General features: G+C 44.6%; 1 protein-coding gene across 3 annotated transcripts in view; it reads right to left on the bottom strand.

Annotated features, from left to right (window-relative positions):
- Positions 1 to 26914, bottom strand: part of DRAP1 (DR1 associated protein 1) — a 463081-nt gene that overhangs the window by 217500 nt on the left and 218667 nt on the right. Inside the window, exon 1 of one of the 3 annotated variants that reach the window (XM_085625885.1) lies at positions 26088 to 26333. The exons of the other annotated variants lie outside the window; for them this stretch is intronic. Coding sequence (XP_085482011.1) covers positions 26088 to 26273 — 186 coding nt within the window. The 5' untranslated portion in view covers positions 26274 to 26333. Of the gene's footprint in view, positions 1 to 26087; positions 26334 to 26914 lie in introns of those variants that run through there. 3 annotated transcript variants of the gene reach the window in all.

The raw sequence follows: 26914 nt of genomic DNA on the forward strand, positions 1-26914 counted from the left end.
CTCACGTAACTGCAAGACCTATTGCATTGCAAATGCTTGTTCCTCCTGTCATTCACGTGCCCTCGTTGCAGCAAAAGCAATGCATCCTCTGGTAACCGCATTTCAAATTAAATGAACGCGACTGCTGTACTGGTAATGCCCGTTTGCATTCTACAGATCTCCACGGCAGGGACCTAAGTCCCGGAGCACAGGCAGTGAAGTACTGTGGAATGTTTCTAATATGAAAAAGCAGGCCGCTGCAAACCGCATGAACAACAAAGCAGCCAAGCACGAGCCGGCAGACGGCTGACAGGAGCTCGGGCTGCCTACGAAAAGACATACATCACGTGGGCTGCGTCCCTGGAAGCAGAACACCGTGGGAGAGGTGAGGGAGCTAAACAATGCATTTATGTATTTATTAAGAACACATTTATGACTGGTTCTGCCGTGCCTTTGTTTGATGTGCGTGTCCTGTCAGTGCCTGGGAGTCAGAGCTGAGGAACATTTCAGGGCCTGGGTTTACGGAGGGATTCTAGGTGTGCACGCAAGTTGCTGCAGTCTGGAGCGTCTACGAAGAACCATCAGTTTTACCTCATTCCCTTTTGTTGTGGGCGCTGTACGTGTTAGAAGCCTTGCAGATAGCAGGACAGCTAGAAATGTAAATAGTGATTTTGGCTCGGACGGGCTGGGTGAGTAACAAGCACTTGGTCGTGCTGTGCAGTTCCTATGTTGTCTGTATGAAGACAGATACACTGTTGCTACTAGCCTGGTGCCTTTTTCCTATGTGCAAATCGAGCTTGTGCTGCTGCTCCGTAAACTTTATCTAATATGTATCTTGTCATATATGTGGGCAAAAGTGTTTAAGGAAGGATTTGTTTGCAAAGAAAGTGCTGCTGCGCATTTTTTTCAGTCTTTCAATCCTTGCGAATGCTTCGGAAACATTTCTAAACACACAAAAAACAAAACTTTTTGCTTTGTCGAGATGTGTTCGAATGCATTACAAAAACATTAACCTTACCACTCTAAGAACTTGGCATCAACTTGAAACTGAACACAATGCCTAATTACTGCGTTCCGCAAGGGTCGCTTCCGGTCTCCGTCAGGAAGAGTGCTTTGTAAATTGACAACAGTGGCTTGGGAAATGGTGAGCAGCAGCCAACAAGCAAGATCTAAGACCCACATTCCTAGCACTTAAGGTGCCGTGGAAACCTCCTGCATGTGCTCACAAATGGAGAAGTTGAAGGTCAGAGGGCTACACCACCTACTCACACAAATTTTAAGAGAAACAATGTAAACAGGAAGCATGTTACGTAGTGAGAATCTGAGGGAAGCAGGGACTTGCCACTCTGACAACATGCAGGATGTCTTGTTACGATTCCTTTTGTTTGTAAATTTCAGTTGCTCTTATTATCTCACAGCCGATCACCTCTACTTAAACATCACATTATTTCAACAGTAAAGTGATATAAACTCACAAGAGAGAGTCAGCAAGATATAACAAGCGAATGCGTGCACGTCATTTACAGGGCAGGGAGCATTGAAAAGGATGAGAAAGTATAATTGGAACAAGCGCGGCCACATTTGGAGTCATTTGTAGGATTAAAAGAAACTGCTTCAGTTGCCGCTTTGTACCTGGGGAGGGGAGAACACAGATGGCCGCGATGAGACGGAGGTAAGGGAGACAGTGTTGGTGCCCTGTTCATCGAAGGGTGGGGGGCTCCAAGGCAACGGCTGTTTACCGCGCGAAAACAGGACAGGACAGACAGGAGCAGAAGCAAGAGGAGAGGGCGTTTGGAAAAAAAAAAAGCATGCGAGTGAAAATAGAACAGGACAGACAGAAGCAGAAGCGAGAGGAGCAGGGGTGAGTGGTGTGCAGTTAAAGCAGCTGCAGCGTCACGTCTGGCGAGTGGTGTACGATGTGCGCACACCATGACCAGAAAAAGCCAGATGGTCGGCTGCGCTCGTAACCGCAAGCTCTAGGCCACAAGCAAAAGCGTGTGGTAGCATTTTTTTAAGCCCACTTACTAAAAGTCTCGCCAGAGCAGCGCATGCGCTGGCTCAGGCGAGACCTAAAAAGGGAGTCCACACTTACGCAATAACTCCATCTTGCTGGTAAGCAGATACTGGCCTTCCTGAAATTTAAGCCCACATACAATTTGAGAAGAGAGAGTGGTACGGCCTATGTAAGGCATTTTTGGATGTACTCACTAAGCCCTTCCTTTGAAGTCCTGTGAAGTTATTGGCTATTTATGATAGCAAATCCTAGAGCAACGTAATCGCAGAAGTAGCACAAAACTTTCTGGTTACCATCAATGGTGACACAAAGACAGGTCAACCAACTTTGAAACATTGATTACAATGAAGAAAATGGATCACTAAATTGCATCCTCAGTCTCCTGCATCACAAACGGCACGACATGTGGTGGATCATAGGCGATGCATTAACAGGTGACGGTTATGGGGGAAGGACATCTTTTCTAACATCGCCCCAATCTCCTTTGCCATGTTCCTCATTCTATTTCCTTTTCTTCCCTTATTTATGCTTCTAGCCCTTCCCTTATCACTCTCACTCGGATATGCCTACATTACTTCACAAGTCTTAACAAGCATTGGAATACCCAGTAGGTCTCTCTTTTGGGACCTTATAAGTGTTTAGCCAGAGCTATTGGCTTTGCCATGTCTTTAAGCTATGCTTTAGAGCAGCATGGATTCTGTGCAGCATGTTTGCCAGGCTCTCCTTCGCCACCTAAAGAATATTTTTTGGGCAACTGCGAGAAGTAGTAGTTTGAGGTCCTGTCCCCTATGGGAAAAAGGCCAGTGCCTTGGACTTCACACATTATAAGCTGAGCCCTTAAGTATGCCAGGTCTATGCAAGATTCTCACCCAGTTCACTTGTTTTGGTTTGCACTGTGGAACTTGTATTCAAATTTTTTGTCACGATCTGAGGGAGGGGGATCAGGAGTTCTTCTTGCAGCTTCGCCTCATTGGACTGGGTCAAACATGCTGATGGACTGAGCTGCATCACGAGTACTGGGTAGGGGCTGAGCATGACTTTGTGCCCTGCTTGTCATGTAAGCTATAGCACTGTATGTTGATGTGCTCACTTGTGCATCCTGAAGACCACAGATTTGACTGTATGTTTACTAAAACTCAAAAATCTGCTAAAAAAAAAAAAAAAGCATTGCCATTGCCAATAGGTCTCGCTTTTGGGACCTTATAAGTATTCAGTTATGCAGCACAATATCGTTGGTGCAACAACATCAACTGTTGCATGGCTAAACACTGATAAGGTACATGATTTAGCCATGCAACAGCTGATTTTGTTGCACCAAGGAAATTGTGCTGCAAAACTAAATACTTATAAGTTCGCAAAAGCGAGACCTATTGGCTATGCCAATGCTTGTTTAAACGGCATTAGAGGTGTCATCTATGACATAAGCAGCTAGGACAGGCCTAGGAGAGCAGGGTTGGGGGCTGTGCCTTCTCAGATCAGGCTCCAGAAATATGGATGACCCCCCCCCCCCCCCCCCCCCCCCAGATGAGGTCTCAGACAAACAGAGGTCTGCCTCACCTTCAGAAAGTCACTGACAATCAGAGATTTAGCACAAGAGGATAGGGCAGTGTACATTTTGGCAAGGGAACCCCCAAAATATCTCTAATGCTGGCCAGCTTTTATATATTTGAATGCTAGGCAAAGTGGAATCTTTTTATAGAATGTCCCCTCGCCTGCACCGAAGAGTAACAGGTTGAAGTTGCTTAAATTAAGTATCACCTTTGTTGAAAAGCTTGCTATTCAAGCCGTGCTTATGGTCTCCAGTTTTCTGATGCGAGAGCAAACGCTATGACCTTTGTTTCTGTAAGTTTACAGCACCAAGAAGCCGTTTATTGGGGCATGTGGCTCTATAGAACAAGATAAAGAAGACGACGAACTGAAGCGCAGCGTCCATTAAACGGGCACCGTGCTGTTAAAATAAAAGTCGTGTGGCCGTGTCGCGGCAGGGGAGGGGCGGAGGAGCAAGAGGAAAGACAGATGGCGCCTGATCGGGCTCTTTGGCTGGCGGCTGCGCGCGTTCACGTTCGCGTGAACACAAGTGCTAGGCCAGCCAAAGCGTGGGGTAGCACTTCGAAAACTCACCTACTAAATGTCTCGCCTGAGACAGCGCATGCGCTGGCTCAGGCGAGACCTAACGAAGGAGCTTCCCCAAAAATGTTTTGCAGCTTGCCCACAGTTTAGCAAACACTGTGATAAAACGAGCGCTGGCAAAGCAAAAAGGCTGGTGACCAATGTCAGACTTGCTTTGCAAATGCTTTTTTATGAGGACTGAAAGTCCAGAATGCAAACTCAAAACCTGGGCTGGATGGGCTACTCACTGACGAAGCTGGAGAATAGTCGATCTATGTAGAATGTGAGAGACATGACCGAGAAGGCAATAGCAGAAGCAGGACAAATAAAACAGACTAGACTTGATGCCTAGACATGATGAAAAAGTCACAGGTGACCTTTCGAGTCTGGACGGCCATGTCGAGCATTCTAACAGAATGCTTAGTCACTAGGCAGCAGTGAACAATCTATGGTCTTAGTGTTGCAGTTTGACAACTGAAACCGCAAGGCAGTTCAGACTAACACCACAATCTGTTAACCAGTGAAATTGTGGGACATGGCGAAATAGATTTCACAGGAACGGGGAATAAATTCCCCGCTATAGGGAGACTGAGTGTGCCATGGATGGCTGCGATTGGGACGGTGGGAGTAGGAGCACTGGATCCGATAGGACAGGAGTATGACACCTGAGCTCTTTGACTGGAATACTAAATCATTTATGATGAAAGTGATGCCTACAGTCATTGGATGGCATGTGCACTGTCTGAATGTTGGCGTCTGTTGATGAAGTGATAAATAAAGCTATTTAAAAAAAGCATGCTTCGGAGGGTAATACAAACATGAAGACAGGTCTTTGGAAAACGTATGGGAATGTAGAAGGGCCAGTTACCTCGTCGTCAGCAAGGAGTAGGAAACGTCTGACTAGAAAATCTTCAAGGAACGCTTGAGCGTTTTTCCAAAATTTCAAAAATATACGGTCATACCTGACCCAAAAAAGTATTGGAGGATTTTCCCTCAAGTGCCAGGCGTCCCAAGTATATACCTACTGAGATGGAAATAGTAAAAGAAATATAATGTGGTAGGAGTGCCTACTACACATGAAATGACAAAGCACAGTGTGCATCAAAGGCCCTTTACTGAGGGAGGGAGGTGCTAGAACAGAGTCAGGGAGCAGTTTCATTTGCTCTTTTATTTAGTTGAAAAAAGTGTCGTAGCTGCAACCATTTTCTAAGGATTCCTTTGTTAAAGTAGCAAAGCTGCGAAATTTGCAAAGCGAGACATTCACACTCCAATGAACAATTTTGCGAAAAGGAAACACTTGCACTGTAATATGCTGGTAATCAGGCTTACTGACCAGCACACTTAGTCACCTACAGCAGATGCGCACAAGTGGAAGCAGTGACCCCTAGAGGTGGGAGAGTCAGAAAATTAACATGCCTGCGCAGAGCTCAGAAAATGTTTGCCATCTAAATCATACAGACATTATCAATAAAGGCTCTTTAAAATTCAGAAAAGTGAATTTTTTTAACACAAAAAAGCTTTGTAACTATTATAAAGTTGAAAATGGGTGATGGTGTGTGGTCTTTGATGGATGTCCCTTAGCGCTGGACGTGCATGGAATTCCCACACAACATTTAAAGCTTCAGCGTGCCCTTGCTCCATGTTGTCCACAAATTGCACTTTGCATTATCACACAAATTGTATTGGGCTGTGCTTGATTACCCAGAGTTTTTGATGTATTTGAAGCAATGGTGCCGTTTTGAATAGGCTGCCCCTCGTGAAGTCTCCCAACCCCGCCATGTGTTCCTGCACGACACTCTTTGCTGCTGGCAGGTGGGCTGTGTGTGAAGAAACTAAACATTCTTCGAGCGGGGGATAGGGGCTTTAGACGTTTGGCTTGTTGCATGCTCAGTCGGTGATTCATTGGGGGTTTACGTGCACTGCATGTAAGCCACCCAAGATACCTCCGGGCTACAGGAATTGTGAAGGGGGAAACCAGCAGCAGTTAAGCCATATAACAGCGCAGCACTCAGCTGCAGGCAGGTCGATCTGAGCAAAAAACTAGGTTCAACTCTCGGCATCTGCTCTACCAAAAACATGCTGACCGTAACAAATAAAATTGAACTCATAACAAATAAAATTAAACAATGGCTAATCGAAACCAAATAGGAACGGAAACAAAATTATAAATGCTGATCCTATTTCAAATGCCAACCCTGCTAAGGCAATGATTGATCTCCCTTCTGAACCTGTACAACATGGGGTGAACAAACAGAGAAGGAGAAATTCAAAGAAAGAAAAAAAAGCGGTGCATAAAGTAAACAAAACACAAACACGAGCAGAGGCAGGCCAACGAAAGAGTGCTCTCAAAGTATCCTAAATAGTATGAAAAGTAAGAGCACACGTTACAGGGGCAGTCCTCATGGAAGGATACAAAAGTCCAAAATGAGAGACTACTACATATATTCACCAAACAAAAGCTGGCATTTACAAAGGACAGTAAGAGGAACCAATGAAAAAGATGGGCGATGCTTGATGACCTATTGTACCTACAGCATGTCTCAAAGAAACAGTGTGCATGCACTGCCTGAGCTAAAACTAAAATGGGTCGATATGAAAGCGCTTGCATAACGATTTTGCCTGAAAATCACATCTAAATGTAGATTACTGCACAACATACCACTGTTGCTTGAAAAACTGTGGGATACACAAATACTTTTCTTCTCGAGTCCTATGGCTCACTTTTGGATGAGGAGTCTTTGTTTTGTATATTTTACAATAGAAAGATTTCAAGCAAAATAGAGAACTGCGTGAATTAGAAAGAATATGGTGTCTAAATAACAAATCCTCTACTTCTAAAAAGAGTCACCTTTAGGAGGCTAACCTGTATAACTGCAGATGAAAATATGAAATGCCATAAGGGCCAAATAACTCATCACAAATATTTATGGAATCAACACTGCAAGATACAATTTGCAACAATCATCAAATAAATGGATATGGTAAAACTAATCAGGACTGAAGTTCAGAGCTCTCAATTGCACTACTGAGAAAGACCTTCTGCTTTCACACATCTTTAATGAGATTCAACGAAATAGTAACCACCCTTAAATATAAAACTTTATTTAAAGAGAGATACCTTCTTTATCAGCTTCAAACTAGTCATGTTTTTTTTTGGCAAGGTTGGACGTCCTTTTCTAACATCATCAACTGTGCCACAGCACATACATCAAAAGTAGCCCAATACACAACTAAAGCTGAAACTTCTAAGAAAATTCAGTCAACACAATATATTTTCCTGACTTGTAAAAACAACTGAAAGTTGTATTTGTCATTCATCGTCGAAGACAGTGAAGATCATATCCTCCTCGCTAGCCCCCAGGTTTGTTTCGGTCTAGGTCACAGCCCTGAAACAGCCACAAAAACGAATCAATAATTCTTTCTTCTCAATGTACCTATGAAACTCATGCCTTCTCAATTGGTCAAAAGCCTTCAATATTCACCAAGGGAGACTGGTCTCAATCACAGGAATGAGCATGGATTTTTAGGGCAAAGATGTAGACTTGGAGACTTCCTTCCAACGTAAAAGAGATCTGTATCACCACTCATCAGCCTGCAGATGACATCTACCTTTACCCAAGAACCTCACCTATTCATGACATTCACCTTTTGCAATCCTGCGGAGGGAAAATCCTGTGTGCAAGACAATCTCATCATGCTACACCCGAACTATGTTGCTGCCCCCATTCCCTATTAACAAAGGTAACAAACACAATAGCTGACAAAACTCCAAGTATATGGTTTCCGACTTCACTCTCCTGATTTCTTGTCAGACTCAAAAATCCCAATTCTCAGATCTAACAATTTGCGAAGTCACTGAAATTCATCCATATTTCAACTTAAGCATGTGCTTCCTCTGACTGCAAAATTAGCAAACCAGGTGAGAACCAAGGAAAAGCTTTCATCACCATGCTGAAATACAATATTAGCTACACGCGGTCCTCTTCTGTCCTTGGTCATAATTTATTTTAAGAGTTTGACTCTACTCTTGTTTTTCTTTTATCCAAGTTATTTAACATGAAGTCCTCTCACAAAAGAAGAACTATAAGCAATAACCAATTATAGCTAATAGATTGACCTGCTTCTAGCACTGGAGGTGGAAAGAGCGGCAGCATCTGACCTTTTCCTGCAGTTAGTGGGAGCAGATTTCTCGGGGTATTTGAGGGGCAATGGTCCTTTATAGGTCCCATCTACAGGCAGCTTTTAACGGTTTGTTGACAAAAGACCAACCTCAATACTTGGAGTAGGCTTTGGATTACACAGTTGCTCATGATTGGTTTCCTTGCTTGTCTACCTCATTTGCTTGTTTCATATTCCATGACTTTCCTTCTTGCATTTGTCCCTCGCTGGAGCATAACTTTCTTTATCATGCTTTTGACTGTATGAGTTATACTTATATGGCTCATGTCAGGGAACTACTGTGCTTCTATGGCTCACATAATTTTTATTAGCACTTCATGGGAGCACATGCATTTTCTTGCTTCTCTCCAAAGTGCTGCTTCCATGTTCACATGCCCCTGTGTTCTGCATTGCTCTTAACCCCCAACTTGTTAATTGAATCGCTGCCCTGCTTTTGTTGTTGTTTTGTTTTTCAACCCTCACCCCCTTCTCTGCTGGGTGTTAGTATTCACAGTACAACTGCTCCTCTGCCTGATCTGAAGACATGTCATTACTCAGTTGGAGGATCCAACTTAATTATAACCTCAAAGAGCCAATGGGGAGAGGATTGCAAGCAGGGTGGATTGAACCATCCATCTTGCATGAGAAATTGTAAATGTCCGAATGAATTCAATAAAGGATTTTCTAAAAATGAGGGTTTGCGGATATGATCAGACAAGGAAGCAGAGAAAGGGACAGTTTCAGCAAGTAGATAAAAAGTGATGCATACTCACAAAGTCATACACAGATTTCCATCTGCAAGGTAGTAACTAAAGAGAAATCAACTTAACAGTCTTTCAATATGAAGAGGGGAAGCAAGGATTTATGACACAATGGTAGTTAACGGAATGCACTTTTGTTCTACCATGCATATGTAAAAGGAGGGAAGGCATATGCCATTCAGATCAATCAAACCTCATGGAACAGCATATGTGTCAAGCTGTTTGCGATATTTTAACATCACAGAATTTTTACCATAAATCCATGGAGATCAAAGTTCTTACTTTTGCTCAAACCATTTCCGGAGTTGCAGAGTATTCAGGTGATGTAAATGTTCTCATCTTTCCTTCTATTTTGGCTATCAACCATTGACACCAGGCAATCTGTTACTGTGGTAATATTTATTCAAATACATGTTTCCTTCTATCGAAAATCTCAGTGCTGCCAATTTGTTATGTCAGAAAAAGACGTTAAGGCAACGTTCTTCCAGACTTGTTAAACTCCCTCATCACTCAAGCAATAAGAGAATCATGTTGGACTATACTTTCATTTAAAGACCTATTTTACTTTGAAGAAATTTTACTTTGATCCAACTATCTAAAAGGCTGTGGCTTAAGTTTCACCATTTGACTATCCTATCATGTATGCAGCAAATTAATTCTGCTGTCCGTCGGCCAAGGCTCAATGGAGACACAAGATACTTTAAGGGCATGCTAGGACGTATTGCAAGAAACAATATACAATTTTAGCTTCTCTATGAGTGGCCATTTTAATTTCTATGCTTTCTTCACGTCTATGCTGTGGTTTGTACCAATTCGTTTGGTGACGTTCAAATGTAACCAATTTCGCTTCCCACTGATTTCTATTACGTATTGCTAGGTTTTCTTTGGATTTATCAGCAAAGACTGCTTTTCCCCAAATGAACGTGTGAAGTGCCCAATAGGCCTCTGTATTTATCACACAAAAAGTGATTGGAGGAATGCTTGCAAACAGACTAACCACTGGAAACAGCTTGAGGCACCATTCTAACCCATTGTATTCCCTTCATGATGTCACATTAGATAAGACCATATGTAAATCACCCACGGCCCTGCTCCAATGGGAACAGCCCAGTGCAACAACCCAAGTGTGACGGATATGCGCGGACATGGGTCCTGTGCTCACTGGAATTAAGCTACACCTGTCTGAAGAGCCCAATCAGGGTGAAACCTACTTTGGTTGCTGGTGTTATGATTCAGGGAGGATCTGGCCTGGCAGTTCGGACTAGATTGTTTCTACTGGAGCAGGGTCAGGACTGGTTTGCATATGACTGGGTCCAAACTCAGGTGGCACGGTCTGCAAAAATAATGATGGACTGGGATGGGGCCCGAGTAATAACCAGTGGCTGAGATTAATTCAAGAATTGCACCCATCACCTTTTTGTACACTTCAGAGCAAATGCCTTTGTAAGCTGGGCACAACAAGAGAAGGGGACTACCTTTCTAAAGTTACATTGAAGGGAGATTCTATCCACACTGGGTTTGTCCTTCTAAATGTGTCAACTGGTCTTCATTGCCGATATTTAGTCACGTAGTGTAGACTTGGTGAGTTTTTGTCCTTCGGTTTGTTGACAATGGGGATAAATGATGTTAATTTGTCACATTTAGTTGTTTGAAAACGATATACGCAACACTGGTGGTTATTATGTTGCTCTAGGTGCATCTCCCCGTAGATTGTGTTTAAATCAATTAAGAACTTCAGGGCTCGAAAAATCCACTTTCCCACTCAAAATGGTGAGCAAGATGTATGTATTCAGGACAAGCTATTTTCAAGGACTACTAGCCCTTTCTGGTGAGCTGAAAATCCTGAAAGCCGAGCAAATGTGACAAGATAAGATTTAAAGGCATCTTTACTGCTCACAAAGTGAAAGAACAATAAACATGCTACCTTGGTACTTTTGTTGGCTTTCAGAGACAGGAGGTCAAAAGTCAGTTTGTCTTCCTACATTTAATTTTCTTTCTGTGACTGAAGTTAGAGGATTTTGTAAAGTGAACCGTGTGAAAACTGAACTGTGCAAAGCAAGTGAAATGAAAGGCTGTAAGATGTCAGGAATTGAAACACAACACTGAAATGGCCAAGTGAACTCTTTAAACATTTTAAATTTAGTTCACAGGTTATGAAGACCTATTTTTGTAATTCTGTGGTGGAAAAATATTTTTATAGGATCAAAACAAATGAAAACACTTTACTTGGTGATGTGCAAATGTAAAATATTTTTGCTGAAACCCAATTTCCACACATTGTTTACATGCTATTATCAGTAAAACTACATGTCAGTGGGAAAGTTTTGTGGCCATTTCAATGGAAAATATGCTATCTGTAAATGACAGTGCACTACCACGTCATGCTTTGATAATATTTATGAAAAGTGAGTTTTTCAACATGAACCGGGAATTATTACTGCTCCTATCCAGATGACAATGCTATTAATGAACTGAGAGGCAAGCCAGGGATCATGTGTACCATTTATATGGGCTTGAATCTTGTAATACATTGATCAAACATCTAGTCTAGTAAATAAAAAGATTTTTGTACCACAGAAATAGTGAACTTGCATATTTGAAGGTGCTCTCTTATGTGATAATAAAGAAAAAGGCGTCGCCATAAGACAAAATATTTGCCTAGGATCACACAAGTTGAGACCAGTTCACGGGTCAAGTACATTACACTTAGGTCAAGTAGGTTTAAAAAGTTACTAGATCAGCAGGTCTTGTAACGTGTTTACGATTTTTCAAGCCCTGAAGTGGTTAGTCCATCCCTGGTCTCTATCAAGTTCCATGAAATAATGCTCTGGGGTTGCTAGTGTGTTTGTCTGCAGTGCTGCAAGATAGCATCCTAACCTGTACGTGGATTATTTATGTCTTAGAGAGCCTGACAGTTAAAGAGTGTGTGTCTCTTTCCTTAATGTTACACCAGAATTTAAAGATGCACTTCTAAGCAGTGCGTTCTAGATGGTAAATAATCATCCGATATAAGCACTGTTCCCGGTTGTATATCACTATATTGAGGGATCATCACCACCTCTGCATCAAGTTTGAGTGGGAAGACAGGTTAGGTGGAGATTACAATGCACTCCCTCCTTATTTTCAAACTATGCAACTCTTACTGTAATTAATTAACCACTAACCTCTTCCCCCGGCCGTCCGACGTCACGGTGAGCGTAGGACGGCCGGGGGCCGTCCGATTTGCGCATGTGTGAAATTTACCAGCACAGCGGGGGAATGTGCTCCGCGGCAAAGCGGTCAGTCTTTACATATTTATATCCCTTTCACTAACAAAAATACAGACACTGATACAATGGATGAACAATGCTGGATGGGAATAATGTTTATGTTCACCTAACATGATTGAGGCACACATTGATTGCATTATGCAATATGTTTTTCTACCTAAGCCAGTCTCAAGTGGTTTCATGTTTAGTCTTTTGTGCCAGATGCAGCCAAAATGCCCCATGGAATTAATAAAGTAAATAAACACTCTTCTAGATCTTCTTACCTGGAATGTGAAGTTATGGTCTATGGTTCAGTGATGGTGTAGGAAACACATTTGACTCCCTTGCAAAATGTTACTGTCAAGAACATTTGTCAACTTTTAGTCAAAAAACTGCCAAACGTTTGCTTACATTATGGGTTACACAAATTGCCTTGGAGTTATATTAAGGTTGATGGCTTTCCTGCCTTTATAAATAAGTGTTAAGAGCATTCAGCCCATGCAAAGATCTGGGATGTGGCCAGTTTGTTGTCTGAGGTTAAAACATTTTACTGGTGATTTTTAATTTTGTAGGAGCTATGTGTGTTTAGTATTTTGTTCAAACTGTAAACAAACTTTATTGCATTTCAGCCCAACTGCGCTAGTGAAGCATAGTACGTGTCACAGAGAGTTACATTGCAGAGAGTGGTAAGCAATGCATACAAGGCAGAGCATCAAGTAGGCATAGAGCAATAAACGTACAAAAGAAACCCTTGCCACAAACCCACTTCTAGATAAGCCAAATGATCTAGTCATTTCCCCCACATCGGCCATGTTTCTAGGGGCAGCCACAAGCTTCAAAGACCACACGCTCCTGCTGCACGCACCAATCCACTCCCAGTCTCCATCCTGACAGGGTAGGTGAGCAAGGGGACATCCAACTTGCAGCGATATCCTGTTTCGTCACCAGAAGGGCCGTGCCCAGGAATGCTTTCTTCGCCCTCGTACCCCAATACCCTCAAACACCCTAAAAGAATCATATGGGGGAGAAAGGGGAACTGCCAATCCCAGCACCTCCGACAGCTCCAGGGTCACTCTTGTCCGATTACTGAGTAACCGCAGCGGAGGTGCATATCATATGATAGAAATCAACTTGATCGGTTCTGTATCGAGGACAAGCCTAAGTGTGTCGCAAACTTGCTCGATGCAAGTGGAGCATTGAAAATAAACTGAGTAAAGATAGTTTATCCGAATGAGTCTCAGTCTGCAAGGGGTGGTAAGCTCGTGGGGAGCCACCAGGGCATCTCGCCAATCCTCAACGGGGCCTATCCAACCCTCCCACCGAGTCTGAAGGTAGTCCAGTGAGCAGGGTGAGTTGACAACGAGCGTGCAATAAATCTAAAAAATCCCACCATGGTCCAGATGTCCCATAAGTAACTTAGCTTCTACTGGACTGAACTCCCGGAGGGTGTCGGCAGGGAGGGAATGGGTGTGGAAAGCGGCTCTGTGCTGGAGGTACTTATAGAATATAGGTGCGCGTGAGACTGCCCATCTGTTGGAGGTCTTGAAAGGAACGCATATGCATCCCGACCGCACATCCCCCAGCCGTGTAATACCAAAGAAGTCCCAGGAGTGAAAACCACTGAGGTCAGCAACCTCCCCTAGCCAAGTACCATGTAAGAGTGGCGTCTGCTGCGTACATCTTCCCACTGAACGGGGCGGAGGGTCACCCTCCATGCAAGGAACACCACCCAGGTAACCAGCTGCATCGAGAGGGAAACCAAAGACCCATAGCACTGGGCCACAAGATGGGGAAAGCCCAGTAGTGCAAGTTCAAGATGATAGGCGGGGGTCGGGGCAACACCCCCCCCCCTCCCCCATTGAACCAGTCGTGGAGGACAAGGAGATGAAAAGACGGGTCATAGAGATAGATTGGTCATGTCCAACCCTCCATCATAGGGGCCTGGTTAACAATGTGTAAATGCAATGCGTGGCCGTGAGCCCCACTATAGAAGAATCATCGTTTAGTAAAGGGCGAAGCGCCCTAGGACAATGAGCGGGAGGGTAAGCCATCTAATAAGATCTGACTTGGCTTTCCGAACTAGGGGCTGGAGGCTTAGGAGCCAGGTGAGTTTAGGGTTCACATCAACCCATATGCCAAGATACCTAAAACTAAGCCTACGGAGGGGGGGTTGTAGTTTGCAAATCGAAGCAATCCCTAGAAGATGCCAGAGGGACCAGCACCGAATTAGAAGGGTTCATCCGGGGGCCAGAAGTAAGCTCAAACTGCATCAGCAACGATAGACATTGGGGACATCGGGCAACCATGATAAAGCAGGACATCGCTCGCATTCAGTGCGATGTGGTCCTTATGTCCCCTTCCCCAGACCCAACCAGTAAAGCGAGGGTCCGCATGGATAAGCTTGGCCCGAGGCTCTATTGCCAAGGTGAAGAGGAGGGGAGACAGGGGGCAGCCCTGTCTAGTCCCTCACTCAATAGTGAATGCCTAGGAGAGGACCCCATTCACCCGAACACAAGCGGCGGGACTGGAGCAAAGAACCCTGACAATGCGCCGGAATTGTGGTTTCAGGCAGATGTGAGCCAATACCGAGTGGAGGTAGCCCCAGTCAGCTGCGCCGAAAGCCTTCTCAAAGTCATTAAGGAATAGGGCTAGGTAAGAAGGCACTTGATGACGTGAGCCAGGACCAAGTGCAAACGGCGGTTGCAATGTTGCATGGTCCGGGACAGCATAAAGCCGCACTGGTCCGGCTGTACCAGTCCAGGCAGGACCCGATTGAGCCTATTTGCCAGTTTCGCCACAAAGATTTTTACTTCACAGTTAAGGAGTGATATCACATGGTAATCCGCATATGAAGTGGAGGGGGGCTGCTTCTTGTGTACTACGACTATGATGGTTGCGTCTAACTCTCGCTGGAATGACTCAACCGGACAGCCCTCCTGGTATAGCGATAGAAGGTAAGGGGTAAGCGTCTGTCAGAACGCGGTGTAATATCCCATGGGGAAGCTGTCAGGGCCTGGGGTTTTGCCTGGCACCATACCAGACAGCGCTTCTCCGATCTCGTCTGCCATAAGAGGCTCGTGCAAGCATCACGAAGAGGCAACAAAGGAAGGGGAATAGAGTTGAGGAGGGGCAGGAGCGCAATCCCACCCCATCCACTGGCTTGGCATACGTTTGATAATACTGAGCGAAAGTTTGGGCTATCGGTGGGACTGGTCAGGTTGACCAGTGTCATCGAGGATTTCAGAAACTATCCTGTCAGCTTGCTGACGTGAAACCAGCCAGTAAAGTAGTTTCTGGTTTTATCCCCCAACCATAAATAATCCCCGTTGTTGCCCGCCAGGTGTTTGGCTGCTTCCAAGGAGTGCAGACTAATGTCTTCGCGGATGAGGCCCAGCCGTAGAGATATCAGACTGGAGGTCAGACCCTGACTGCTGCTCCAGGCAAAGGGTACATCATTCCAACTGAGCAATAAGCGCACCACGCTCCAGGTCCATGATATAGCTCTTGGCTGAGCCTCAGTGTGTTGCTTTACTCGCAACCCATAGTGTTCCTACACAGTTGACAGAGCCTTCATTATTATCAAAGTAGGCTCAGAGCGAAAACCCAAGGGAGTCAGTGAATTTCTGGCCTTGGAAGTACCAGGCGTTTAAGCGCCACATAGGGTGTTGACCTATAGGAGGGTGCCCAAGATGGAGGAGCAGTGAGAAATGGTTTGAAATGCCACTGGGTCTAATCGGAATCAACAGTTGGCAGTCAGGGGCAGGTAAGATGGTATGGTCTATCCGAGAGAGAGTGTGGTGAGCCACCGAGGTGAGTGGCAACGTTCTATACTGGGGATGCAAAAATCACCGCGCATCACAGAGGCCAAGAGGCATGGCCAATTCATTGATAAGACAGGCGCCAATCCCCTGTGATGCTGTGGGGCCACCAGAACTAACCAATTCAGGGTCCAGCACTGTGTTGAAGTCACCCACTATTATCGTGAGTCCGTGGGGTAGGCGGGTGAGATGGCGGGAGAGGTCCAGAAGACCAGAGGGCAGCGAAAAGAGTGGTACATAAACACACCTGCCTTTCCAAGGTGCCCTCCAAAGCAATGAGGCGTCCCTGTGGGTCACGGGTTTGACAACGAGAGGAAAGGAGCATTGCAAAAGGATGGCAACCCCTCTGATGCCCCAGGAGAACCCCACATGAAAGACTATCATAGCCCTTGCGAGCTAAGAAGGGCCAAAGCTACCCCATGAGAGGAGTTTCCTGCAACAGCATAACCTCTGGGTGGTGTTGCTGCACAAACAAAGACCACTGCTGCTCACTCGGTCCAACAGACCATTAACATTCCATGAAAGGACTCAAAAAGTCAAGGGGGTGTGGAGTATTAATGAGTGTGCCATGGACCGGTCGTCAAAGGATGCCACCCCAGAACTGCGTATTTGAATAGAGCAAGTGTGTGAGACAAAACCTTAAAATAAATTTTTTATGCAAAACCTGCATTCAATAGGTACCAACAGCGTATCACTGACCATGCCTTGTAATCAGTAGAGTCACATCTACCATCCAGACGTGAAGTAAACCTAGCACGGTCCTAAGTTACTAGGACACAATGCCAGTTCCGTACAGGAGTAGGGTCCAATCTGTCCTATACCATGGTGCTAAAATCTCTTCGGTCACAGGGATATGGTTTGGTACCAAAGCCGTATTCGGCCAAAGAACATGCTTCTATCAGATCCGGATCGGATCTCATCGAGTGATTTTTTTATGCCCCGATGAAGCCCTGTTGAGTGTGAAACGCGCTGCCTGCGCTGTTGTTTTCTGACTTTATACAATAAAGAAGCACACATCTTCAACACAGAAGCCTCAAGAATAATTGTTTTACTTATTGTCTTGTTGCTAAGGTTGCCTCTGTGTTTAGGAATTGTTTATCGTAGGGTATGGTCTATGAGCAGCGGACCATTGAGGTGGGCAACACTGTCAATTACTACTTGATTATACTTTAATGTGACGCTTAGGGCGGTGGAGCTTTAATTCCCTTGGCTGCTTAAGGTAATTTGAATTTGGAGGCGGAGGATAAGCAATCAACATGATGTAGGAGAGAAAAGGCAACCATCAATGCCAGAGAGAGCGCTGTCCCCAGAGTCAAGCCCCCTCTTATGGCAGAGCTCCGGGGTACAGGAAGCCCCACATTCAGATCAACAGGCGTAGAACAGGGGGAAGGGATGCGCAAACCCCAGGTTCCGCATTGTCCCCTCCAGCTGACAATGCCAAGTCCGGTGCAGACTTAGTAATACAAAGATAGCAATCACAGCATCACATTCATCCAAATGTCCTTGGGCCGTAGCAAATAAGCAGACGGGATAAGGCCAGACTCAGGAGGGTGTTCAGCGGATGTAGATCAAAGTTAATCAAATAAGAGGACTGCGAGACAAGTCAGAGTGGATGGTATTTGCATCCCAGAGTAGGGCTACCACCCGTTGATTGCCACCTTGTCTTCACCCCAGGAGGAAGGGATCGAAGCCTGTCAATGAAGCATCTCCAGATGTTGCGTGGGGGTGACGACAGGGCCGTGCAGTGGGTGTGCCTCCGTAAGCCACTGCCAGTCAGGGGTGTCAAAAAAGTGCGACTTATTGAGGTGGAGAACACGGAGAAGTGCAGGGGATAGAGCAAACTGTATTGGAGTCCAATGGCTCTCAACTTTTGCTTGACTTCTGTGTATTAGAGCAGCGCTGCTGGACCTCACAGGGTGTAATTTGGAAAAAAAAGAAGCACCCCCGTATCGGAGGTATGTATGTTGTTCGGCCTCTCGCAGAATGGCGTCCCTGTCCCGGTCATTGTGATGCGGTCTATAATGGGACGGGGTGAAGCTCCAGGTGCAGGCCTAGAGGTCCGGGCGCGATGGGCTTTTGCAATGGCAAACCATAAGGACAGGCAAGTAGTGGACATCCAGGATTTGATCCAACGTTTCACATGGGCCACAACTTATTGGGTGTCGTCCCCCTCCGCCAACTCCGGGACTCCAATCAAGCGGATGTTATTACGTCAAGAACGGTCTTCAGCGCACCTTTGGAGGTCGGCTGTCCGAGTGACTAGTGTGAAGGGAGACCTGCTTTTTGAGAGTGGCTAGGTTGTCTTCTGCCAAGGAAATCGTTTGTCTCAGCGATGTGCAGAAAGCTTTTCCTTATCCATCGCGACAGGGTGATGAGTGGAAAGACCAGCAGTGCAATGTCAAGCTGGACCACGTCAGCGAAGAAACAAGACAAGAGAGGGCAGTCCAGTCCCCCGACGATCTACCCCCAACCGCAGCCTCAAGGGTAAAGCAAAGTAAAGTAAGGCGCTCCGTTATGCCAGGAGGTGCATGGTGGTGGGTGAGTGCCTACTTTCACCTAGGATGCAGTCAGTGGGAGCCCAAGATAAAGATCCCTTGGTAGAGGGAGGCAGGAGCTGCAATTACCAGGGTGAGCCTCCGGTCAGTTTAATACTATGTCTCCAGGGGGACAACCAGCCCCGGGCAGTGCCTCAGTAGAGGAGAAAAAAGCCCCCCCCCCCCCCCCGAGAACAGCGCAAGAGGTGCGGGCCTTGATCTCCTCAGGCTGTAGCACCTCAGACCCTGCAAGGGCTCTGGTCTCCCAGGGCCGAGTGCCTAGCACAGGAAAACACAGGGCAGCAGGAGCATCTCAGCCAGCAAGCAAGGCCCATGGCTCTAGGCCGGCATGGTGATTCCCCCCCATAGAAGCGAGAGGCCCCCGGGAAGTCGCCACACAGCAGACACCAGCTTGAAGAACTGTGGAGTCTCAGCCAAGTCGGAAGGCCACACCGCCCGCCCAGGGAAGAAAGCAAGGCCGCAGCTGCATTCCAGATGGAGGGCAGGGCCTAGTCAGGAAGCCGCAACCTACCACCAGCCCGCGGTCTGCAGGGATTTACTCGGTGGGGCTCCGGCAGCCACACAGCAGGCTGCACACCTCATGGGCTTGTGCTGTCCCATAGCCCAGCACATTGGCAACAGGTCACCTCCGGCTCCAGAGGCCTCGAGTCGTTCTCCTCCACAGTAGCGGGGGTAGCCCCAGAGGGAGGGAGCCCCCGGGTCACACTTCGCCGCACACCACGCAGCAGTGGGTCCTGTCGCGGGCACATGGCTACCCAAAGTTCCAGGGTCTGCCACAGAAGCCAAGGGGAGCCGGAAAGGGTGTCGCTCCTCTCTCCGGCACCCTAAACATGTCTGGGCATACTGGATGACGGTTGGTAGTCCAGATTAATGGCGGATAAAGGGGGTTTAGCAATGAGCCATGTTACAGTGTGACCGCCATGTTGGCCACCTTGGCACACCCCTTCATGTTCTATAGAAATAAAATCTTATTACACTCACCCTGCAGAAAGACGGTACTTTCATGCTCCTATCCAATTAGAGGTTCACCAATGCCCTGTATAGAATATGGACTTAGTGAAAACCGGATGCATTGTTTTTATAATTATTATCCATGTCACCGTTGCTCTTTTCATTTTGGTTGGGAGGGGTTTGGGAAGTGTACAGGGATACTTGCACTGAAAAGCCCTCTCATCATAACAACTAAAACCTCTGTGAGTAATCGCTGATCTATCCCCTCACATCATCCATCTCACAATTTTTTGGGTTGTAGTCTTTATTTCAAGATAAAGCCTTTTCTAGTTATAGTTTAGGGCTGTCCACACAACAAATAAGATTCCAACTTGCAACTGTAAAACGCATATTCGTTGCTGTTCTGAGGCTATGGTTGGGCATGACAAAACACTGGTGTTTAATAATAAGTCATAGCAGCCCGCAAGACTCAGGCTAGAGTTCTGAAATACAAAGATACTCCCTCTTTCTTTATGCCAAGATATTGTTTTGGGGCATCTTTTCATCACTGCTACTCTGAGACTGAATTGTCAGTAGTATATAATTTACATTTTAAATAGACTTGGTAGTCTAAATATTCTAGGCTTGGCTCTGCTGGAAAGTCTCTCTTACATCCCTAGTCAAAGCCCAGCCTTGGGTGCGGAGCTGACACCAATATTGCCAGAGGATTTCCTGCCCACATCACAGTCAACCCTAGCTACCCACATAGATCAACATGCACCACAAATGCCAGTAATTTGTAGCCAAACGTAACTGATTTGTGATAGTTTCCAAAATAAAATGTCTAAATAATGAAGCTTAATGACCTATTGTTAACCGTTAACCTAATATATCAGCCAAATAAACACCAACAGATGGGGCATATTGATAACTTCGACCATCTCTAAACAACAGGCAGAGTACATGGACATTACAATCTATATTGAGAATAAACAAATTCACAGCAAGATTCACCGAAAGGACACGGTCTCCACAATTCAGTACTGCACACTAACAGCTGTCATCCAAGAAACATCATAAATAAAATCCGTAAGGGTAAATTTCAGTAAAGAAAAGATATATCAGGAAGAAGCACAAGAAAAATACGAATGACTGGCCAGTACGGATTATGCCCGAACAACTCTAGAACAAGCAGTCAAAGAAGTTTCTGACATGGATCGATTCACAATGATTCACGAAACAACAAAACAACATATTTGAGTTACTGAAGAACCCATGGATTTCATGGACAACTAAAGTAACACCCACCACTATATTTGAAAACTCCAACAGATGCATTGGAATTTATTCAGCAACAACACATCTTGCATTATCCCCAAATTTATTTTAGGAAAGCACGCAACCAGAAGCAAGAGCTGTGTTTATCTTTATTCAAGGATCAAGGTTAACAGCAAACAACATTCTTGGACAACCCAAAGGTCTACATGCCATAATTGCTCAATCTGCAAATTAGGTGAGAACATATCTACAGAACTAACGTTGTGTAATGGGTAAAGACAGAAAGTACTTTCATAGGCTCACTGCAACAGCACCTTTGTAATCGACATAACATAATACCCTTGCTAACAGATATATGTTGCAAGCAGCACCAGACTATTAAAGACTCATTCAGGAACATCCTTAAAATCAGACACCAAAAAGCCATTATTGAAACATTTCCCACGGCACCATGTAACAAATCATTCAGTCTTGTGTAATTAAAGCAAATATCAAAAAATGTTGGAGAACGTGATCAAGAACTCAAACTATGAAAAGGGAAAGCAAAATAATCCTAACAACAGACTTAGTATGCTACTGACTCAATAAAGAGGCAGAGATGCACTACTGGATTTACTAACTTCTCCAGGACAGACCCTTAGAACAACAATACATGCCAGTCTTCTTTCCCCTCACATATCACCATGGAAGACCACAACCCATTGATTTGGAACAAATCCCTTGACCAATTATTTTCTATACAGGCTCCACTAATCTTTAATTGGATCACATCATGCCTCCCCGCTCCTATGAACTAAATGAATCCTTAACATTCCCAGAAAACTACTCCGACAAGATTATCTATATGCCCTTTCAGGATTGGACTGCTTATTCAGATCTTTCTTACCTCCGATGTAATGTCTTCCCATCTATTAGGATAATGATGATTAGATCATGAAAGGTTCTATAAATTGCTTTTACCGATTTACTCTTTGTGTCCCACCTCCCCTGTCCTACGAGCCAAGCGGACCATGGGAAACTGACATTTCATCCCAAAATCAAATGCTTATGCTAGTCTATTTTACTGTGCTTCACGTGCAATTCCATTTCAAATCTATTTGCCACTAACCAGAATGTCTTTAGGCACTTTTATGAAATATCATTACATATGATATATTTTCTTCAACTAAGAATTACGGGCAAACTTAATTTATCTACAATACACCATAAACTGCTATTATTTTTGGAAACTGTCCAAATACTATTTGGTGTAATCATTCCTCATAATGCAGCACAAAGTTGGACATATTGCCGCACAAATCCGGATGTCACATCAATTAACTATCACTGACCACATTAAGCAGACTTCAATACATGAGATATGCATCTTATACAACCTACCTAAGTACTCTAGTGACTTCCTTACAAATACTGGCACAAATACGCAAACTTTATCATCCACCTAATACAACAGCATCTTTCTTCCTATTCAGTGACCTAGACTTGGACACCTATCGCTTTAGATTGGACTGACAAATCACTTGCTTTTTTTCCCTGATAAACCAACCCTACGGGGACACCTACCACCCAGAGACATGTCAGTGACCTAGTTTTCTAACTAGAGAAAATTGTCCCTGTGTGCATTTAGTTTTATGAATTATCTGACAGCTCCCCAACTACTCACATCCATTGAAGCCTGCACGGCTGGCTGTCATTCCTCTCCAAGATGGCTGCGAATAAGACAACTCACTATTTATAATAAACGTTGACAAGCCTAAGCTGTTACAAACCATATGTTAACCTTCTCAATGGCATACATTATAAACATTGATTATTCTTTATTTTTCCTGTTTTAGTGGTCATAAATACTACTGCCCCTTGGTTCCTGAACAAGCATACCATTCCCTCACTAAGACAGCCGACACCATAGGACATAATGTTACTTCCGCTATTGCACCACCCCCTCTCCCCCAACGGTGCTTCCATATTTCCAAATCCACACTGCCATTTCGCCATTTTCCTGTAACACATGCTTCCCTATATTGTCACTATCAGACTTCTAATGAGCTTGATACACAATTCGCAACCTGAAGATCCCATTTCCATCGCTCTTTCCTCACCCAAGATCGCCACCAAATTGGATGTACGGCACAACCGACCACTTCTGCAATTTTTTGCGCACCTTTTGAGCACTTAAAAATTAGGCCAGCGCCACTCGTAAATTATCCTCTTACCATAATGTACACTAGTGCATACCAACGGGGCCACAATTAATAAGAGAATGGGATCCTGCAGAAACCCCCTAAGCTTATATTACACATGGATTGGCACTTGTGTTGAATATACTGAAGACAACTGAGATATACAGTTACTTAATAGCGGTACTTAGGTCCGGATCATAGTCGGAAATGGTACCCTTCTGTCAAGAAAGATCTATACCCACAAATATCTAAAGATGGGGTGTGTGTTAGCACCATATCTTTTTCAATCTTTTTATGGTCGACCTTTGTCCAACCCTCGATACAACTAACAGCCACGCCCTTTGCCTCAGAACATCTGAATTGAATCACTTTATGCAGACAACGTGGTTTTGTGCAGTCAAACCCACGTTGTAGACCTGCAGAGGTTGATCAGCATACTGCAACTGTACGCCTGACAAAACAACATAACCATCAACAGAAATAAAACAAAGGCAATGATGGTCAGTACGGTCATTAAGAACACTTCCTGACACTTGTGCATGCACACCCTGGACACAGAAAAGAATATAAATATCAAGGTGTCCTGCTTGTCTTCAAGGAATCCGTTAAGCAACAGCTGCGAGCAATCACAAATAAGTGCAGTGTCTCAATTACAGCCTTTAACACGTTATATAAATGTTTTAAGTGCCCAATGCTTGATCTACCATTAATGGAAATGGTGGAAAGGGTCTTGCCAACCCTCACATACAGCAAAGAGGTCCTCCATGATTGTGATGCGGTCCTATTGGATAAACTTCAATAAAAAGATTAATCAGCAAGTCTTACTTAGCACAGAGTTCATCTCCCAGCCAGATACGCTTAGAGTTTGATCTTCTGAGGCAAACAAATCAGTAGGCAAAGTGCTGCTTCCAGCTAAAACACTCAGAAGCCAATACACTGAATAACATCCTGTGGTCCACAATTTCCAACATAGGCTCTGTTAACAGTAATACATTTAAAGAGTACTCAGACCAATCTTTAGCAAGCCTACTGCCAGGCAACTTGTGGGAGCTATCAGTCACATATGATTGATTTAAAACAAAACAGTTAACAATGGCAAAGCTTTCCATACTATGGGGCAAAGACGAATTTGTGAAAAGATCTCACGCCTGGACAGTGATTAACAGCTACTCCAAGCTGAAGCGTGAAAAATACTTGGAAAGCACATATCCATTACATATAAAATACAAGCTGTTACAGTCCTCCAACCCAAGCGTAAAAACTAGCATGACAGCAAACTGGAAACAGAGGCTGCCGCTTGCGTGGTTCCATCTCTGAAGATCTTCTCAATTTCATATGTATCTGCCCTGAAATTGCAGTTTACAGGAATCGTCTCCTTAAATACATATTTGAAACAAAAGGGATTAGTACATGTAGACCAGATGACCCTACACTGAACTGCCGCTTCCGAAATATCTAAACAGATTTGAACGAAAAATTAGCAAGATGGAAAAAGCGTTGAGTGCAGTCCGACAATAACCCGTAAATAAAACCTGTATCTTGTTTCCAGGGGCCAGGCTGCTAGTCTGGGAGAGGAAACTTACAGCACACCCTTGTGCTATCTTGGCTCCTATGCAGAACTCATAAGCAAGCTCCACAAAGCCTGTGTACTTTTGCATATGCCAAAAAGCAACTTGCACCACCGCACTTTAAAAGATGTCTTTTGTACCATCTGGGGCGCCAACTTTTGACTATCTTAATCTGCTATTTTAAATAGATTCTTTTAAACTCGAATGTTTTGTATATTTTTGCAAGGGTTTTAATAACTGAAGCAACTAAAGTTTACTTACTGAAGATAACTTGTATCAACCATCTTTTACCTTCACATGTCACAAATTGTTTTTTCCTCATAAAGATAATTTTTCTTCAACCAATTACACGCTAACTGACTTTCCCTGTCAAGGTAATTCCTTCATCCACTTTGGTTTGATTAAATCACATTCCATTCCCACCTTGACTCGATTCTCAGACTACTTCTGTGCCGTACTGTACACAATACAATGGAGGTACTTTGTAATTATCTAACTGGGACCTGCTTAACGTACTAGTATACCATTCTATAAAGTTTACCTTTTTTTGCTTCTTTCTCTCTACAGACAATCTTTCTTATGCACCTCTTACCTGTCTCTCATCACTATTTCATTACAAAGGAACGTGATAAATACATCAGATATATGATTACAACTGACCCTCCTACTACATCATAATATATACTCCAGTGCAAACTCCATTTAGGTTTCAATGTACTTGCCTAAAGGAAAAAACAACGAGGAAGCATATCCTGAACCCTTAACGTCCTCTGAACTCACATGTATAAATCAAGTTGGATGGACAGGTCATATGTCCAGCTTCAGATGTCCAGGGGTAATCCACTGAGTACAGGTGTATCAGTGAGAGTGCTCTGTATAGTAATCAGCACATTAAAACTGACAATTGGTGTCCTAAAATGGGACAGGGCTCGAGGTGATCAACAAAGTGGGTACGTTGTAGTGGGCTCCAGTCTCAAATATACCGTCTCAGATGGGGAAAGTATGTGGTGTGGTCGAAAGGTTTTAAAGGTAAAAGTGGTAGCAGCGGTCTCAAAAGAAGGATACCTAGAGAGTGTCGGATGCTTAGAAAACAAGATTCGACTCTTAGAGGGGATAAGCTCACAAGGAGACTGGGTGCTGAAGACAGCCGCAGGAGGGGACCAGGAAGAACCCTCGTCATAGGTGGAGACTATGCAGAGATCGGTAACTGTTCTCAAGGCACCAAGTTATTTCTACTCACAACAAAGGCGGCAGACTGAACTCAGTATATTAGGCCAATTTCCGGGCACGTCACGCTATCGCTGAGCTAACAATTTGAGGGATGGAATGGGAGATTCATTAAAATGGGGAGGGTTTTGAATAGAAGACGGGTTTGTGGGAGAGAAGCTCTTGATTTTGCAGTACCTGGTTTAAGGTGAGTGGGTTACACGGGGTTAAGACAAGTTTTTGGGAGGGGGGGGTAGGCAGAGGCTAAAGCACGGGAGCTCACCGGTGGGAAGCGCGCATTGTACTTCTTCTTCTTGCTTGGCATGGCTGTCGCTTCACACACCGTACACAAGGAGCGGCCACCAGTGCCGCTACAAGAGCCTCTGCAGCACCGCCGCCCGCTGTAGCCGGTATCCACAGGGGTCCCAGCGCCTGCTTCGCTCCGTAGAAGTAGAAAAGAGACTATCATCAGAAGCAGCGGTGGCTTGACTTCAGTCAAAACGTCGCTCCTTTTGCGTCACTTTGGCGGCCATCTTGAAAGGTGTATGTGGCTCTTGCCCACGTCTGGGGTGTCACAATGGATGCCATCTTGACTTTAGCGTTTGAAGATTGTCCCACTGTTGGCGTCACAAAGTGACTCGTCTCAAGAAGGGAATTTGGTGGGTATGCGTAAGTGTCCTTATCGCAGGCTTATGGCCCGCCCTAGGATACTAGGTTGAGATATTAACGCCTATCTTGTAAAGTGTTTATAACAACAACGAAATGAAAACAAACATTTGCAAAGCAATAGGTCTCGCAGTTACACGAGTTAAAGCTATTGGCATTGTAAATGACAATGCCAATAGGCATTGTTATTTGCAATGTCAATAGCTGAAACTCGCGTAAATGCGAGACCTAATGCATTGCAAATGCGTGTTTAGCTTAGGTGTTTTTTAAGCCACGCCCCTTTGAGAGACCCCCCCCCCCCCCCAGTTTTTTATCCCACCTAAAGCCCCGAGGTCACCAGAAGGAAATCGTCAATTTGACCAATTATAATTCAGTCAAAAGAGATAACGGAGGATAGGTCTGGGGTAAAAGCAAAACATAATGTTCTATTAGGTCAGGGTCCAT

This window comes from Triturus cristatus, chromosome 9, assembly GCF_964204655.1.
Source record: "Triturus cristatus chromosome 9, aTriCri1.1, whole genome shotgun sequence".
Lineage (NCBI taxonomy): Eukaryota > Metazoa > Chordata > Amphibia > Caudata > Salamandridae > Triturus > Triturus cristatus.